Source organism: Lucilia sericata, unplaced genomic scaffold, assembly GCF_015586225.1.
Source record: "Lucilia sericata isolate MDLA Ls3-8-SP2 unplaced genomic scaffold, ASM1558622v1 Contig000873F_arrow, whole genome shotgun sequence".
In the NCBI taxonomy this organism is placed as follows: Eukaryota; Metazoa; Arthropoda; class Insecta; order Diptera; family Calliphoridae; genus Lucilia; species Lucilia sericata.
Genome location: NW_023994864.1, coordinates 23,330 through 39,326, shown reverse-complemented (window position 1 = coordinate 39,326; position 15,997 = coordinate 23,330). Strand labels below are relative to the sequence as shown.

Sequence of the window (15,997 nt, the reverse complement as noted above, 5' to 3'; positions counted from 1 at the left end):
CTGTAGCTCTATGTTCTACCCAGTACTATTTTTGCAACGTTTTTGAATACAGCATTTATGGCGATATTAGAACAGAAGTAGAACTGAACTAGAACTGAACTAGAACTGAACTAGAAACCGAACTAGAACTGAACTAGAACTGAACTAGAACTGAACTAGAACTGAACTAGAACTGAACTAGAACTAGAAACTGAACTAGAACTGAACTAGAACTGAACTAGAACTGAACTAGAACTGAACTAGACTGAACTAGAACTGAACTAGAAACTGAACTAGAACTGAACTAGAATGAACTAGAACTGAACTAGAACTGAACTAGAAACTGAACTAGAACTGAACTAGAACTGAACTAGAACTGAACTAGAACTGAACTAGAACTGAACTAGAACTGAACTAGAAACTGAACTAGAACTGAACTAGAACTGAACTAGAACTGAACTAGAACTGAACTAGAACTGAATAGAACTGAACTAGAACTGAACTAGAACTGAACTAGAACTGAACTAGAACTGAACTAGAACTGAACTAGAACTGAACTAGAATGAACTGAACTGAACTAGAACTGAACTAGAACTGAACTAGAACTGAACTAGAACTGAACTAGAACTGAACTAGAACTGAACTAGAACTGAACTAGAACTGAACTAGAACTGAACTAGAACTGAACTAGAACTGAACTAGAACTGAACTAGAACTGAACTAGAACTGAACTAGAACTGAACTAGAACTGAACTAGAACTGAACTAGAACTGAACTAGAACTGAACTAGAACTGAACTAGAACTGAACTAGAACTGAACTAGAACTGAACTAGAAACTGAACTAGAACTGAACTAGAACTGAACTAGAACTGAACTAGAACTGAACTAGAACTGAACTAGAACTGAACTAGAACTGAACTAGAACTGAACTAGAACTGAACTAGAACTGAACTAGAACTGAACTAGAACTGAACTAGAACTGAACTAGAACTGAACTAGAACTGAACTAGAACTGAACTAGAACTGAACTAGAACTAGACTGAACTAAACTAGAACTGAACTAGAACTGAACTAGAACTGAACTAGAACTGAACTAGAACTGAACTAGAACTGAACTAGAACTGAACTAGAACTGAACTAGACTGAACTAGAACTGAACTAGAACTGAACTAGAACTGAACTAGAACTGAACTAGAACTGAACTAGAACTGAACTAGAACTGAACTAGAACTGAACTAGAACTGAACTAGAACTGAACTAGAACTGAACTAGAACTGAACTAGAACTGAACTAGAACTGAACTAGAACTGAACTAGAACTGAACTAGAACTGAACTAGAACTGAACTATAACTGAACTAGAACTGAACTAGAACTGAACTAGAACTAAACTAGAACTGAACTAGAACTGAACTAGAACTGAACTAGAACTGAACTAGAACTGAACTAGAACTGAATAGAACTGAACTAGAACTGAACTAGAACTGAACTAGAACTGAACTAGAACTGAACTAGAACTGAACTAGAACTGAACTAGAACTGAACTAGAACTGAACTAGAACTGAACTAGAACTGAACTAGAACTGAACTAGAACTGAACTAGAACTGAACTAGAACTGAACTAGAACTGAACTAGAAACTGAACTAGAACTGAACTAGAACTGAACTAGAACTGACTAGAACTGAACTAGAACTGAACTAAACTGAACTAGAACTGAACTAGAACTGAACTAGAACTGAACTAGAACTGAACTAGAACTGAACTAGAAACTGAGAACTAGAACTGAACTAGAACTGAACTAAAACTGAACTAGAACTGAACTAGAACTGAACTAGAACTGAACTAGAACTGAACTAGAACTGAACTAGAACTAACTAGAACTGAACTAGAACTAAACTAGAACTGAACTAGAACTGAACTAGAACTGAATTAGAACTGAACTAGAACTGAACTAGAACTGGAACTAGAAACTGAACTAGAACTGAACTAGAACTGAACTAGAACTGAACTAGAACTGAACTGACTAGAACTGAACTAGAACTGAACTAGAACTGAACTAGAACTGAACTAGAACTGAACTAGAACTGAACTAGAACTGATCTAGAACTGAACTAGAACTGAACTAGAACTGAACTAGAACTGAACTAGAACTGAACTAGAACTGAACTAGAACTAAACAGGAACTGAACTAGAACTGAACTAGATTGAAAGATGAGCTCGAAACTGCAGGGTCTGATTCAGTGTCAGTGTTTTTTAAAAGAATTCATAAAATAAAACTTTTTTGAAGAAGATGAATTTCAATTTTTTCTCTTACACACACATAAAAATGTATGCTGTGTTACATCCATTGAGTACACGAACAAGCATCCGAAAAGTGATACTTCATTCTGTTCAGAAACTTATAAAAATAGTAAGTAAATATTTTTATCATATAAAATTATATGTATGAATAGGAGTATTAGGTTGACAAAATGTTAGGATTCTAAAATATCAGTTTATATTTGCGAGTGTTCCAGAAATCGTTAGAACTTCGTTAGAAAAGTTAGAACTCGTAGCAATCATGTGCTTTAAATACTTCCAGATGTTGTTTTTAAGTTTTGCTCCTCCTTTTGTAGCCATCCTAATGTTGACGTGTTTGTTTTTATATGGGAGTCACAAGTTAGTAGAATCATGCAAGACTTACAGACTCATATACATATGTACAAAAGTATTCATGACTTAATATAACAAGGTTAATGCAATAATGGATCAATCACTAGCAGATGCGGATCTTAAGGGATTTTGAACATTAAATGAGAAAGTTTTTAAAGTCATTAGAAGGGAAGTATAATGCTTTTAATAATTCATTCACTACACAACTATGTATAGATCGTGGATCCTGAGGTTTTGAAAATTAGAAGAGTAAAAAACCAAAAGTTTAATCAGAATTAGAGAATCCTTAACTCTTTACTTTCTGAAACATGAACTCTATTTAACTGTCCAATTAATATTGCTCTAATTCCTAACTAAATTTATTTTCATAATTTGTAATTAATACATAAAATTAATTTTTCTCTTTCAAACCAACTTTTTACACCAAAACCCCCAAAAAAATATTTCAATTTCATGTAACAAATTGCTTTTAAATTTTTTCAATTAAACTTGTTGCAAAAAGAAATAAGTAATGAACTGCAATAGAAAGAAGATAACCTAACAAAACTAAAGAGAAATACAGAGAAAAAGAAAAATAAACAAAACATCAGAGAAAGAAAAATAAAAAGTGCATCATAAAAGCTGTAATTTAAAGTCCCATCAAAATGTTATTACAATTTGTTTTTCCCATTCAGTGAATGTGTGTGACTGTGGGTGAATGTTTGCTTGCCACGCTGTGTGGCACAAATTCCACTATCTAACCAACAACTATAATAATAGTTACAAATAAAATAATAAAAAATATATAACGAAACAAAAAGCTTGAAGTGAAAAAATAAACATTACATTGCATTACAGGACAGAAAATACTAATGGAGCGGGGAGGACGAATGACAGGAAAAATAAACAGCAAAAAGTGAAACTTTTTCACAACTTTATTTTACAACAATGCATGGTTGTGATCAGATAAAATTTCAAGTGTCAAAGTTGTGGTGGTAGTAGTGGTACATGTAGCAGAAGTAAATGTTGCAATGTTAGTTGTTGATGTTGTTGTTTGTTATTGTCCTTGTTATGTATGTATTAGTAATAGTGCGGTTAGATTGGCTTTTTTGAACAAATATTAACCCCTTAAAGGATATAAATTGAAAAGAAACATAAAATTTTGTCAAAAAAATGGGTTTAGGAAGACGAAAAGTGCAAAGATTTAAATTAGAAGAATTAAGAACATTTTTTTTTAAATTGATTCAATATATAGCAGGAGAGTCAAATACAGAACTAGAACCAGCACAGAACTAGAACAGAACTAGAAAAGAACTAGAACAGAACTAGAACAGAACTAGAACAGAACTAAAACAGAACTAGAACAGAACTAGAACAGAACTAGAACAGAACTAGAACAGAACTAGAACAGATCTAGAACAGAACTAGAACAGAACTAGAACAGAAACTAGAACAGAACTAGAACAGAACTAGAACAGAACTAGAACACAGAACTAGAACAGAACTAGAACAGAACTAGAACAGAACTAGAACAGAACTAGAAACAGAACTAGAACAGAACTAGAAACAGAAACTAGAACAGAACTAGAACAGAACTAGAAACAGAACTAGAACATAACTAGAACAGAACTAGAACAGAACTAGAACAGAACTAAACAGAACTAGAACAGAACTAGAACAGAACTAGAACAGAACTAACAGAACTAGAACAGAACTAGAACAGAACTAGAACAGAACTAGAACAGAACTAGAACAGAACTAGAACAGAACTAGAACAGAACTAGAACAACTAGACAGAACTAGAACAGAACTAGAACAGAACTAGAACAGAACTAGAACAGAACTAGAACAGAACTAGAACAGAACTAGAACAGAACTAGAACAGAACTAGAACAGAACTAGAACAGAACTAGAACAGAACTAGAAACAGAACTAGAACAGAACTAGAACAGAACTAGAACAGAACTAGAACAGAACTAGAACAGAACTAGAAACAGAACTAGAACAGAACTAGAACAGAACTAGAACAGAACTAGAACAGAACTAGAACAGAACTAGAACAGAACTAGAACAGAACTAGAAACTAGAACAGAACTAGAACAGAACTAGAACAGAACTAGAACAGAACTAGAACAGAACTAGAACAGAACTAGAACAGAACTAGACAGAACTAGAACAGAACTAGTACAGAAACTAGTACAGAACTAATCTAGACCGTAACTAAAACTAAACTTTTATTAAACTACAATTAAACTAAAAATGAGAAAAACACATTTAAATCTTCAAATAATTGCTAAACCATAAATACCAAACTATTTCCATTATAGGATTTTCTGCTTCCTGTTATCACGGGTTAATCCTGAAGCAATTTTCTGCAGCTGATTTTGATGTTGTTATTTCTAACTTGTCTGACTAGCAAGTACGTGTGTGTGTCTTTGTTTAAATGGTGAAATGTTTGGATGACTGACTGGATGGTTGGTTGGTTAGTTGATTGCATGCTTGGGTTAAAAAGTTGAGGGTTAAATCAAAACAATATGAGTGTACGAGTGCAACACCAGTATGAACAAGAAACAAACAAATAAACAAAAGCGAATCCAGTTGATTTGTGGTACTTAAGGGATGCCAATGGGAAAGTACTTATGCAGTGCTCTACTAGTGCTATAACGAATGATTAAAACAAATACTATATATCTATACAATTCAGACTCGTAGATACTACTATTAGCAATTACAATACAATTACATTCCTATACATTCAATGGAGGAGAGAATTTAGTTACCAATAACAAAGTCACGAAATGGTACTTTTATGTTTTTCGAATTTATTTTATCTATTTATTTTGTAATAAAATAATGACATGTGAAAATACTCTGAGGTCGTAAAAATTAGCAGATACAAAACAAAAAGGACAGAAATTAAATAATTAAATTTAAGGGAAATTTTAAACATTCATGTTTAAAATGCTTTGAGCGAAACTTAATTTTGTCTTTCACATTTCTCTTTAAAAATTTTTAATACTTGTTAGTTTATAACTTTTTTCTGTTTTCTGTAAACAACTTTTCAAAAAATTATTTCTTGTTGGAGGTGGAAAAGTTAAATATAAATTACTTAAGTTTTTTACAATGTTATTTTTGTACTTTTTTCATGTAATAAATACCAAACAGTCACAAATCATTTGGGAAATGTTAAATGAATTTTATTATGTTCGAAATAAAAATGAAAGAAATAAATTAATATACAGACTTTGTTATAATTTATAAAATACTTGTAGCGAAAATACTAAAAAAACTGCATAGAAATGAGTTGGAGAATAATTATAACTACAAGTCATAAACAATGATTAAGCAGAGATTTAAAGGAAGGAAGTTCTAAAAAATAGAATAGAACTGAAAAAGAAATATAACAGTAAAGAACTCTAACAGAACTGGAACAGAACTAGAACAGAACTAGAACAGAACTAGAACAGAACTAGAGCAGAACTAGAACAGAACTAGAACAGAAACTAGAACAGAACTAGAACAGAACTAGAACAGAACTAGAACAGAACTAGAACAGAACTAGAACAGAACTAGAACAGAACTAGAACAGAACTAGAACAGAACTAGAACAGAACTAGAACAGAACTAGAACAGAACTAGAACAGAACTAGAACAGAACTAGAACAGAACTAGAACAGAACTAGAACAGAACTAGAACAGAACTAGAACCGAACTAGAACAGAACTAGAACAGAACTAGACCAGAACTAGAACAGAACTAGAACAGAACTAGAACAGAACTAGAACAGAACTAGAACAGAACTAGAACAGAACTAGAACAGAACTAGAACGAACTAACAGAACTAGAACAGAACTAGAACAGAACTAGAACAGAACTAGAACAGAAACTAGAACAGAACTAGAACAGAACTAGAACAGAACTAGAACAGAACTCGAACAGAACTAGAACAGAACTAGAACAGAACTAGAACAGAACTATAGAACAGAACTAGAACAGAACTAGAACAGAACTAGAACAGAACTAGAACAGAACTAGAACAGAACTAGAACAGAACTAGAACAGAACTAGAACAGAACTAGAACAGAACTAGAACAGAACTAGAACAGAACTAGAACAGACTAGAACAGAACTCGAACAGAACTAGAACAGAACTAGAACAGAACTAGAACAGAACTAGACAGAACTAGAACAGAACTAGAACAGAACTAGAACAGAACTAGAACAGAACTAGAACAGAACTAGAACAGAACTAGAACAGAACTAGAACAGAACTAGAACAGAACTAGAACAGAACTAGAACAGAACTAGAACAGAACTAGAACAGAACTAGAACAGAACTAGAACAGAACTAGAACAGAACTAGACAGAACTAGAAACTAGAACTAGAACAGAACTAGAACAGAACTAGAACAGAACTAGAACAGAACTAGAACAGAACTAGAATAGAACTAGAAGAACTAGAACAGAACTAGAACAGAACTAGAACAGAACTAGAACAGAACTAGAACAGAACTAGAACTGAACTAGAACTGAACTAGAACTGAACTAGAACTGAACTAGAACTGAACTAGAACTAACTAGAACTTAACTAGAACTGAACTAGAACTGAACTAGAACTGAACTAGAACTGAACTAGAACTGAACTAGAACTGAACTAGAACTGAACTAGAACTGAACTAGAACTGAACTAGAACTGAACTAGAACTGAACTAGAACTGAACTAGAACTGAACTAGAACTGAACTAGAACTGAACTAGAACTGAACTAGAACTGAACTAGAACTGAACTAGAACTGAACTAGAACTGAACTAGAACTGAACTAGAACTGAACTAGAACTGAACTAGAACTGAACTAGAACTGAACTAGAACTGAACTAGAACTGAACTAGAACTGAACTAGAACTGAACTAGAACTGAACTAGAACTGAACTAGAACTGAACTAGAACTGAACTAGAACTGAACTAGAACTGAACTAGAACTGAACTAGAACTGAACTAGACTGAACTAGAACTGAACTAACTGAATAAACTGAACTAGAACTGAACTGGAACTGAATTATTATGCCGACGATTATAATATATAACAATTCTCAAACATTAACATTAGAAAACTGATAGTTTTTATAACTGTTTGAAGTAATGCCTAGAAGTTGCTGTAAAAGACACAGCAGTATCCACTGAGACCCTCCGCATACATACATATGTACATACATCAACATACATAACTACAACCATCAAGCATTTACTGGCAAATTATTTGCAGCCGGAAGACAGGAAGCTGTTCTTTTTAACTTCTGTTACAGCTGCTGGCTGACTGAATGGATGGCTGCCTCACTGGCTGGGTGTTTCACTATACACGGACACAAAATGTAAAGACTTTTTGTGTTCATAAATAATAAAAATATTTAAGTGCTATTTCTTCCGACCCAGTAGTCGTATAAGTGAATATTATACTTTACTATATAAAATATATTTGCCAAGTATTTGTGTGAGTACATTTTCGTATTGAGTAAATAGACTATTGACATACTTTTTGGATTAATTTTTTTTTTTCTTTTCGTAAAAAAACACATAAACACTTTTATAGTTTTTTCACTGCATTTTATTTGCTGTGTAGCAAAGATTTGCTTGGAAAAAAGCTAAAAAATCATGCTGAAAATATATAGCAGGGAGTAGAAGGAGTAGCTGTATCAACCTGCATGTTGTTGGCTGGCAACATATTGATACGAATGAGTTTCGACCATATAACGTTAGAGGTTATTTCATGACCATCAATGCCAACAACAGCTACAACAACAAATAGAAGAATATAACTGCCAAACATGAAAAAAACTCGGAATGCCTTGCCAGACCAAAAATGCAAGGGGTCAAAACGTAAATATTGGAATATGTGGTAAAAGTAGCAATGAAATACTAGTCAACAGGAACATCATCATCAACAACAACGATGATGACGTACAATATACATCGATGGACTCATATTCATTCCCTGGTGCCACCTCTTATTTCATGTAAATGCAACTTTAACAACAATATGTTATGTTGAAAGTTGTTTTACAGCTTACAGTGGGTTTGTTTGGGCAGCTGCTCTGTTAAGTACGTTTCTGTGGGTGCTACACAACGTATGAGTAATTTTTATATGTTTTTTCTTTTTTATTTTTTTTTAAAGATTTCCTCCAACAATTGAATGTTTTCAGAACATACAACACAACAAATTAACATTTGTTTTTATATATATTCTTTTTTTGTTGCTTTACAAGGATGTCGATGTTGAAATTCTGTGGTATTTTGGAGCTGTAAAAACTTGTATGTATTTGCAACTATTAAAATGTTTCTGCTTCGATATGGTTTTTAACACAATTTTAGAAAAATAAGGCAGTAAGGCAATCTAATTATTAAAATGGGGAAAGAGTATTTACAAATTTTAAAAAGTAACGACCTTATGCATAAAGAAATAACGAGCCATAGTATAGTCTATAATATAGCCTATAGTCGGGTCTATAGTCTAGTCTATTCTATATTCCAGTCTATAGTCTAGTCTATAGTCTAGTCTATATCTTAGTCTATAGTCCAGTCTATAGTCCAGTCTATAGTCTAGTCTATAGTCTAGTCTATAGTCTAGTCTATAGTCTAGTCTATTCGAGTCTAGTCTATGAGTCTAGTCTATAGTCTAGTCTAGAGTCTAGTCTATAGTCTAGTCTATAGTCTAGTCTATAGTCTAGTCTTAGTCTAGTCTAGTCTAGTAGTCTATAGTCTCGTCTATAGTCTAGTCTATAGGTCTAGTCTATAGTCTAGTCTATAAGTCTAGTCTATAGTCTAGTCTATAGTCTAGTCTATAGTCTAGTCTATAGTCTAGTCGATAGTCTAGTCTATAGTCTAGTCTATAGTCTCGTCTATAGTCTAGTCTATAGTCTAGTCTATAGGTCTAGTCTATGTCTAGTCTATAGTCTCGTCTATAGTCTAGTCTATGCTAGTCTCGTTAGTCTATAGTCTAGTCTATAGTCTAGTCTATAGTCTAGTCTATAGTCTAGTCTATAGTCTAGTCTTAGTCTAGTATAGTTCTAGTCTATAGTCTAGTCTATAGTCTAGTCTATAGTCTAGTCTATAGTCTAGTCTATAGTCTAGTCTATAGTCTAGTCTATAGTCTAGTCTATAGTCTAGTCTATAGTCTAGTCTATAGTCTAGTCTATAGTCTAGTCTATAGTCTAGTCTATAGTCTAGTCTATAGTCTAGTCTATAGTCTAGTCTATAGTCTAGTCTATAGTCTAGTCTATAGTCTAGTCTATAGTCTAGTCTATAGTCTAGTCTATAGTCTAGTCTATAGTCTAGTCTATAGTCTAGTCTATAGTCTAGTCTATAGTCTAGTCTATAGTCTAGTCTATAGTCTAGTCTATAGTCTAGTCTATAGTCTAGTCTATAGTCTAGTCTATAGTCTAGTCTATAGTCTAGTCTATAGTCTAGTCTATAGTCTAGTCTATAGTCTAGTCTATAGTCTAGTCTATAGTCTAGTCTATAGTCTAGTCTATAGTTAGTCTATAGTCTAGTCTATAGTCTAGTCTATAGTCTAGTCTATAGTCTAGTCTATAGTCTAGTCTATAGTCTAGTCTATAGTCTAGTCTATAGTCTAGTCTATAGTCTAGTCTATAGTCTAGTCTATAGTCTAGTCTATAGTCTAGTCTATAGTCTAGTCTATAGTCTAGTCTATAGTCTAGTCTATAGTCTAGTCTATAGTCTAGTCTATAGTCTAGTCTATAGTCTAGTCTATAGTCTAGTCTATAGTCTAGTCTATAGTCTAGTCTATAGTCTAGTCTATAGTCTAGTCTATAGTCTAGTCTATAGTCTAGTCTATAGTCTAGTCTAGTAGTCTATAGTCTATCTGGTCTATAGTCTGGTCTATAGTCTAGTCTATAGTCTAATCTATAGTCTAGTCTATAGTCTAATCTATAGTCTAGTCTATAGTCTAGTCTATAGTCTAGTCTATAGTCTAGTCTATAGTCGTCTATAGTCTAGTTATAGTCTAGTCTATAGTCTAGTCTATAGTCTAGGCTATAGTCTAGTCTAGTCTAGTCTATAGGCTAGTCTATAGTCTAATCTATAGTCTAGTCTATAGTCTAGTCTATAGTCTAGTCTATAGTCTAGTCTATAGTCTAGTCTATAGTCTAGTCTATAGTTTAGTCTATAGTCTAGTCTATAGTCTAGTCTATAGTCTAGTCTATAGTCTAGTCTATAGTCTAGTCTATAGTCTAGTTTATAGTCTAGTTTATAGTCTGGTCTATAGTCTAGTCTATAGTCTAGTCTATAGTCTAGTCTATAGTCTAGTCTATAGTCTAGTCTATAGTCTAGTCTATAGTCTAGTCTATAGTCTAGTCTATAGTCTAGTCTATAGTATAGTCTATAGTCTAGTCTATAGTCTAGTCTATAGTCTAGTCTATAGTCTAGTCTATAGTCTAGTCTATAGTCTAGTCTATAGTCTAGTCTATGGTCTAGTCTATAGTCTAGGCTATAGTCTAGTCTATAGTCTAGGCTATAGTCTAGTCTATAGTTTGGTCTATAGTCTAGTATATAGTTTGGTCTATAGTATATTCTTTAGGCTAGTCTATGATGTATTATATAGTCTAGTCTATAGTCTATAGTCTATTTTATAGTCCAGCCTTAGTAGAGGATTTAAAATTCATTATTTTTTGTTACATTTTCTTCTGAAAGGTCTCGATTTTATATATTTTCAGTTTAGCATGTGGGCGTCAATATGTTCTCCCTGGCAGGCAGACAGCAAAATCTGCAAAACATATCAATTGAACATGTTATTTTACTGAAATGTATTTTTTTATAGAGATTTCATTTCACTTTGTTTTTTTTTTTTCAATTTTTAATTTATTTAACGTGCACAACATAAGGTTAATTAAAGTATGTCTGTGAGTCTATGAGTCTATGAGCGTACGAATGTTTTCCAGTAGATTTTCATTTCATTTTTCATGCTACTTGTCCGTACAGATTATTGGTTTATAAAATTTACAAAATGTAGTCTTTACAAATTGGTTATTCAATATGTTTTTTATTAACACAATTTATTTTTGTGATTTTTTTTCTAATTCTTTAAAGTAAGCAAACAACATTATCGTTATCAATATCCTCATCATTATCACAGTGTCCAATGACCCAAACAACTATAACAATAATAGTAAATTCAATTTTAATTTCATTTTTATGGATACATGTGTCTGCGGTGAAATCTACATATGTATTTATGTATGTATTTGTACAGTTGACAGCAACAGGAAACAAAAGGATGCAAAACATATGAATATTTTCTTGTTATATTTTCTTTCGATAGAATTTAAATAAATTTTAATTTTCCTTACATCGACTGTATAAAATATTTGTCGATTGATTTATTTAAATGTAAAATCTATTTGCATGTATATTTATATGTGCATGTGTCCTTGTTCATCTCACTATATTTGCATTTATTGAAAAGCCATTTACTCAAAATATAATAATTTAACTTGTATGGAAATCGTTTCCTATCGTATAGAAGTATAGTATCCAGCCATACACAACATATTGTTAAACAATCGATTTCAACAGCAAATTCAAAACATTTCGATCTACAATTTATTACTGTAATAGTCTTGCAATCTGTTGTTTGCATTGTACATGTGTATCTATATAATAATTTGTGTGTGGGTATTTGTATACGCCTGTATTTGTATTTATTTGTAATTGTAGTTGTGCATTAGGTTTGTAGTTGGGCAGATGTTATCATCATCATCGTACGTTTAAATGGATGAATGGTCATAATCAATGGTCATCATATGCTTAATGTTTGGAATCATCATTCTATACATCCTCTGCATGCAGATATTACTTGTATGTACATACATACGTATTTATACACACTTTCATATTTAGGCATAAACCCATAAAAGGGCTTAAGTTTTGTGTTCAAATTTGTAGAATTAAGAGCAAGTAAATTAAGGGGTAGTAATGAAAAGTATTTCAAAAAGACTAGACTATAGACTAGACTATAGACTAGACTATAGACCAGACTATAGACTAGACTATAGACTAGACTATAGACTAGACTATAGACTTGACTATAGACTAGACTATAGACTAGACTATAGACTTGACTATAGACTAGACTATAGACTAGACTATAGACTAGACTATAGACTAGACTATAGACTAGACTATAGACTAGAGTATAGACTAGACTATAGACTAGACTATAGGTTAGACTATAGACTAGACTATAGACTAGACTATAAACTAGACTATAGACTAGACTATAGACTAGACTATAGACTAGACTATAGACTAGACTATAGACTAGACTATAGACTAGACTATAGACTAGACTATAGACTAAACTATAGACTAGACTATAGACTAGACTATAGACTAGACTATAGACTAGAGTATAGACTAGAGTATAGACTAGACTATGGACTAGACTATAGACTAGACTATGGACTAGACTATAGACTATACTATAGAATAGACTAGAGACTAGACTATAGACTAGACTATAGACTAGACTATAGACTAGACTATAGACTAGACTATAGACTAGACTATAGACTAGACTATAGACTAGACTATAGACTAGACTATAGACTAGACTATAGACTAGACTATAGACTAGACTATAGACTAGACTATAGACTAGACTATAGACTAGACTATAGACTAGACTATAGACTAGACTATAGACTAGACTATAGACTAGACTATAGACTAGACTATAGACTAGACTATAGACTAGACTATAGACTAGACTATAGACTAGACTATAGACTAGACTATAGACTAGACTATAGACTATAGACTAGACTATAGACTAGACTATAGACTATAGACTAGACTATAGACTAGACTATAGACTAGTGTATAGACTAGACTATAGACTAGACTATAGACTAGACTATAGACTAGACTATAGACTAGACTATAGACTAGACTATAGACTAGACTATAGACTAGACTATAGACTAGACTATAGACTAGACTATAGACTAGACTATAGACTAGACTATAGACTAGACTATAGACTAGACTATAGACTAGACTATAGACTAGACTATAGACTAGACTATAGACTAGACTATAGACTAGACTATAGATTAGACTATAGACTAGACTAGACTATAGACTAGACTATAGACTAGACTATAGACTAGACTATAGACTAGACTATAGACTAGACTATAACCTAGACTATAGACTAGACTATAACCTAGACTATAGACTAGACTATAGACTAGACTATAGACTAGACTATAGACTAGACTATAGACTAGACTATAGACTAGACTATAGACTAGACTATAGACTAGACTATAGACTAGACTATAGACTAGACTATAGACTAGACTATAGACTAGACTATAGACTAGACTATAGACTAGACTATAGACTAGACTATAGACTAGACTATAGACTAGACTATAGACTAGACTATAGACTAGACTATAGACTAGACTATAGACTAGACTATAGACTAGACTATAGACTAGACTATAGACTAGACTAGACTATAGACTAGACTATAGACTAGACTATAGACTAGACTATAGACTAGACTATAGACTAGACTATAGACTAGACTAAGGACTAGACTATTGACAATACTATAGACTAGACTATAGACTAAACTATGGAATAGTCTATAGACTAGACTATAAACTAGACTATAGACTAGACTAGACTACAGACTAGACCACCTAATATTTGAACTATGTATATCTTTAGCCTACACTAAATCCTTTTCATGCTGCTCTCGTACCTGTCAAGATATTTCCACATTTGATATGTGGCATAACAATTGTTTCAATCATTTTATAGTTCTTTGTTGTGAATATGTTTGTGTGTAAGGAGTTGGCAGGCGAAAGATTTTATCCTACCACTTGCAATTGTTTTTGTTGTTGATTTATTTTATCTTTTCCAAATACGAAAAATAAACATAAAATTACAATGAAAAGATTGTCAATTTATATGGATATTTTATTGGAAATTTTGATATTGTCTCAAAGTTTACAATACAAATACAATTGGAAATTCTATAGATTTATAATAATTTCTGTACACAATTGTTGCAGATAACTTCCTATGAATTCATTTATGTGCAACAATGAATTCAGTTCGAATAAATCAATGGCATATATAAATGAATTGAACAAATGAATAAATAATGAATTACTTTTCTTTGAAATCAAAAACACTCAAAATTTGTAACTATTTATGATAAATTCGTTAGAATAGTTTATTTACTTTAAGTTTTGTTTGCTTTGAAAATTAGAAAATAATTTTAATTTAGTGAGCAATACCAGTGTGTTCCTTAATCCATTCCAAGTAGCTGGTGACACGGGTGAAGGCAACTGGGTAACCCTTAGAGCAACCAGCAGCAGCACCGAAAGAAGTCAAACCAACTTGAACCTTAGTGGTTTCCAAAACCAATGGGCCGCCGGAATCACCTTGGCAGGTGGAAACAGCATTGGGAGTAGAAACGCAAATGTTGGAGGTGGTAACGGTACGGCCATAAGTTTTGGCACAAACAGAATTGGTGATGACTTCCATGACACCCCATTGCAAATCGGTGGCAACAGAGGTAGCAGAATCACCCATAAGACCCCAACCGGAAGCAATAACCTTATCACCGGCGTAAGTGGAATAAGAGCTAGCAAGAGCGGGCAATTGAACGGGTTGAATCAAAGCGGTGTAAGCGGTGGAGGGGATCTTGATCAAGGAAATATCGTTCTTCAAAGTTTTGCTGTTCCAACCAGAGTGGATGATGACATCGCTAGGATTAACGGTGTATTTAACTTGAGCCTGGGTACGTACGGTGGCACCCAAATAGACGGTCACAGATTTAACACCATCGGTACAGTGAGCAGCAGTCAATACCCATTGGTTGCCGATCAAGGAACCACCACACCAGGAGGAGGAGAGAGCGCCAAGTTTCAAGGACAAACCAACTTGATAGGGGAATTGACCTACAGCAGCATTATGACCATTGGAAATGCGACCCTCTGGCTCTACCACAGGTACAACAACGTTGCGGGGTTGGATAATATCGCTGCGCAAATCGAAGGCTGAGGCTGTGGCCAAAGCTAAAGCAAAAACTACTAAGAATTTCATGTTGCTCTACAAAAGGAAATAAACAACTGATACCTTTCCCTGTGCTCGAATACCTATTTATAGTCGCTATATTGGTAAATTATGGATGGATTGGAAAATTGTATTAACAACTGATAACACTTTCTTTTTAATTATATTTAGTTTTATTTCTTCTTTTTGGAAAGTTTTCTTAATAAAACCAATTCAATTGCCAAAATAGAAGATAATGCACAATTTGTTGTCGTAGCTCTTGACTAAGTTATTTTTTATA

At 33.1% G+C, this 15,997-nt stretch overlaps 1 protein-coding gene across 1 annotated transcript; it reads right to left on the bottom strand.

Annotated features, from left to right (window-relative positions):
* Positions 1-14,837: 14,837 nt before the first annotated feature.
* LOC119608697 (serine protease 1-like) lies at positions 14,838-15,817 on the bottom strand. The gene has a single exon (XM_037963210.1). It carries the CDS (start codon positions 15,745-15,747, stop codon positions 14,923-14,925), a length of 825 nt encoding a protein of 274 aa, XP_037819138.1. The 5' UTR covers positions 15,748-15,817; the 3' UTR covers positions 14,838-14,922.
* Between the last annotated feature and the right edge of the window lie 180 nt (positions 15,818-15,997).

Excerpts from the sequence above, each read along its gene's own strand:
- LOC119608697 (XM_037963210.1), bottom strand. The coding sequence starts at position 15,747 with ATGAAATTCTTAGTAGTTTTTGCTTTAGCTTTGGCCACAGCCTCAGCC.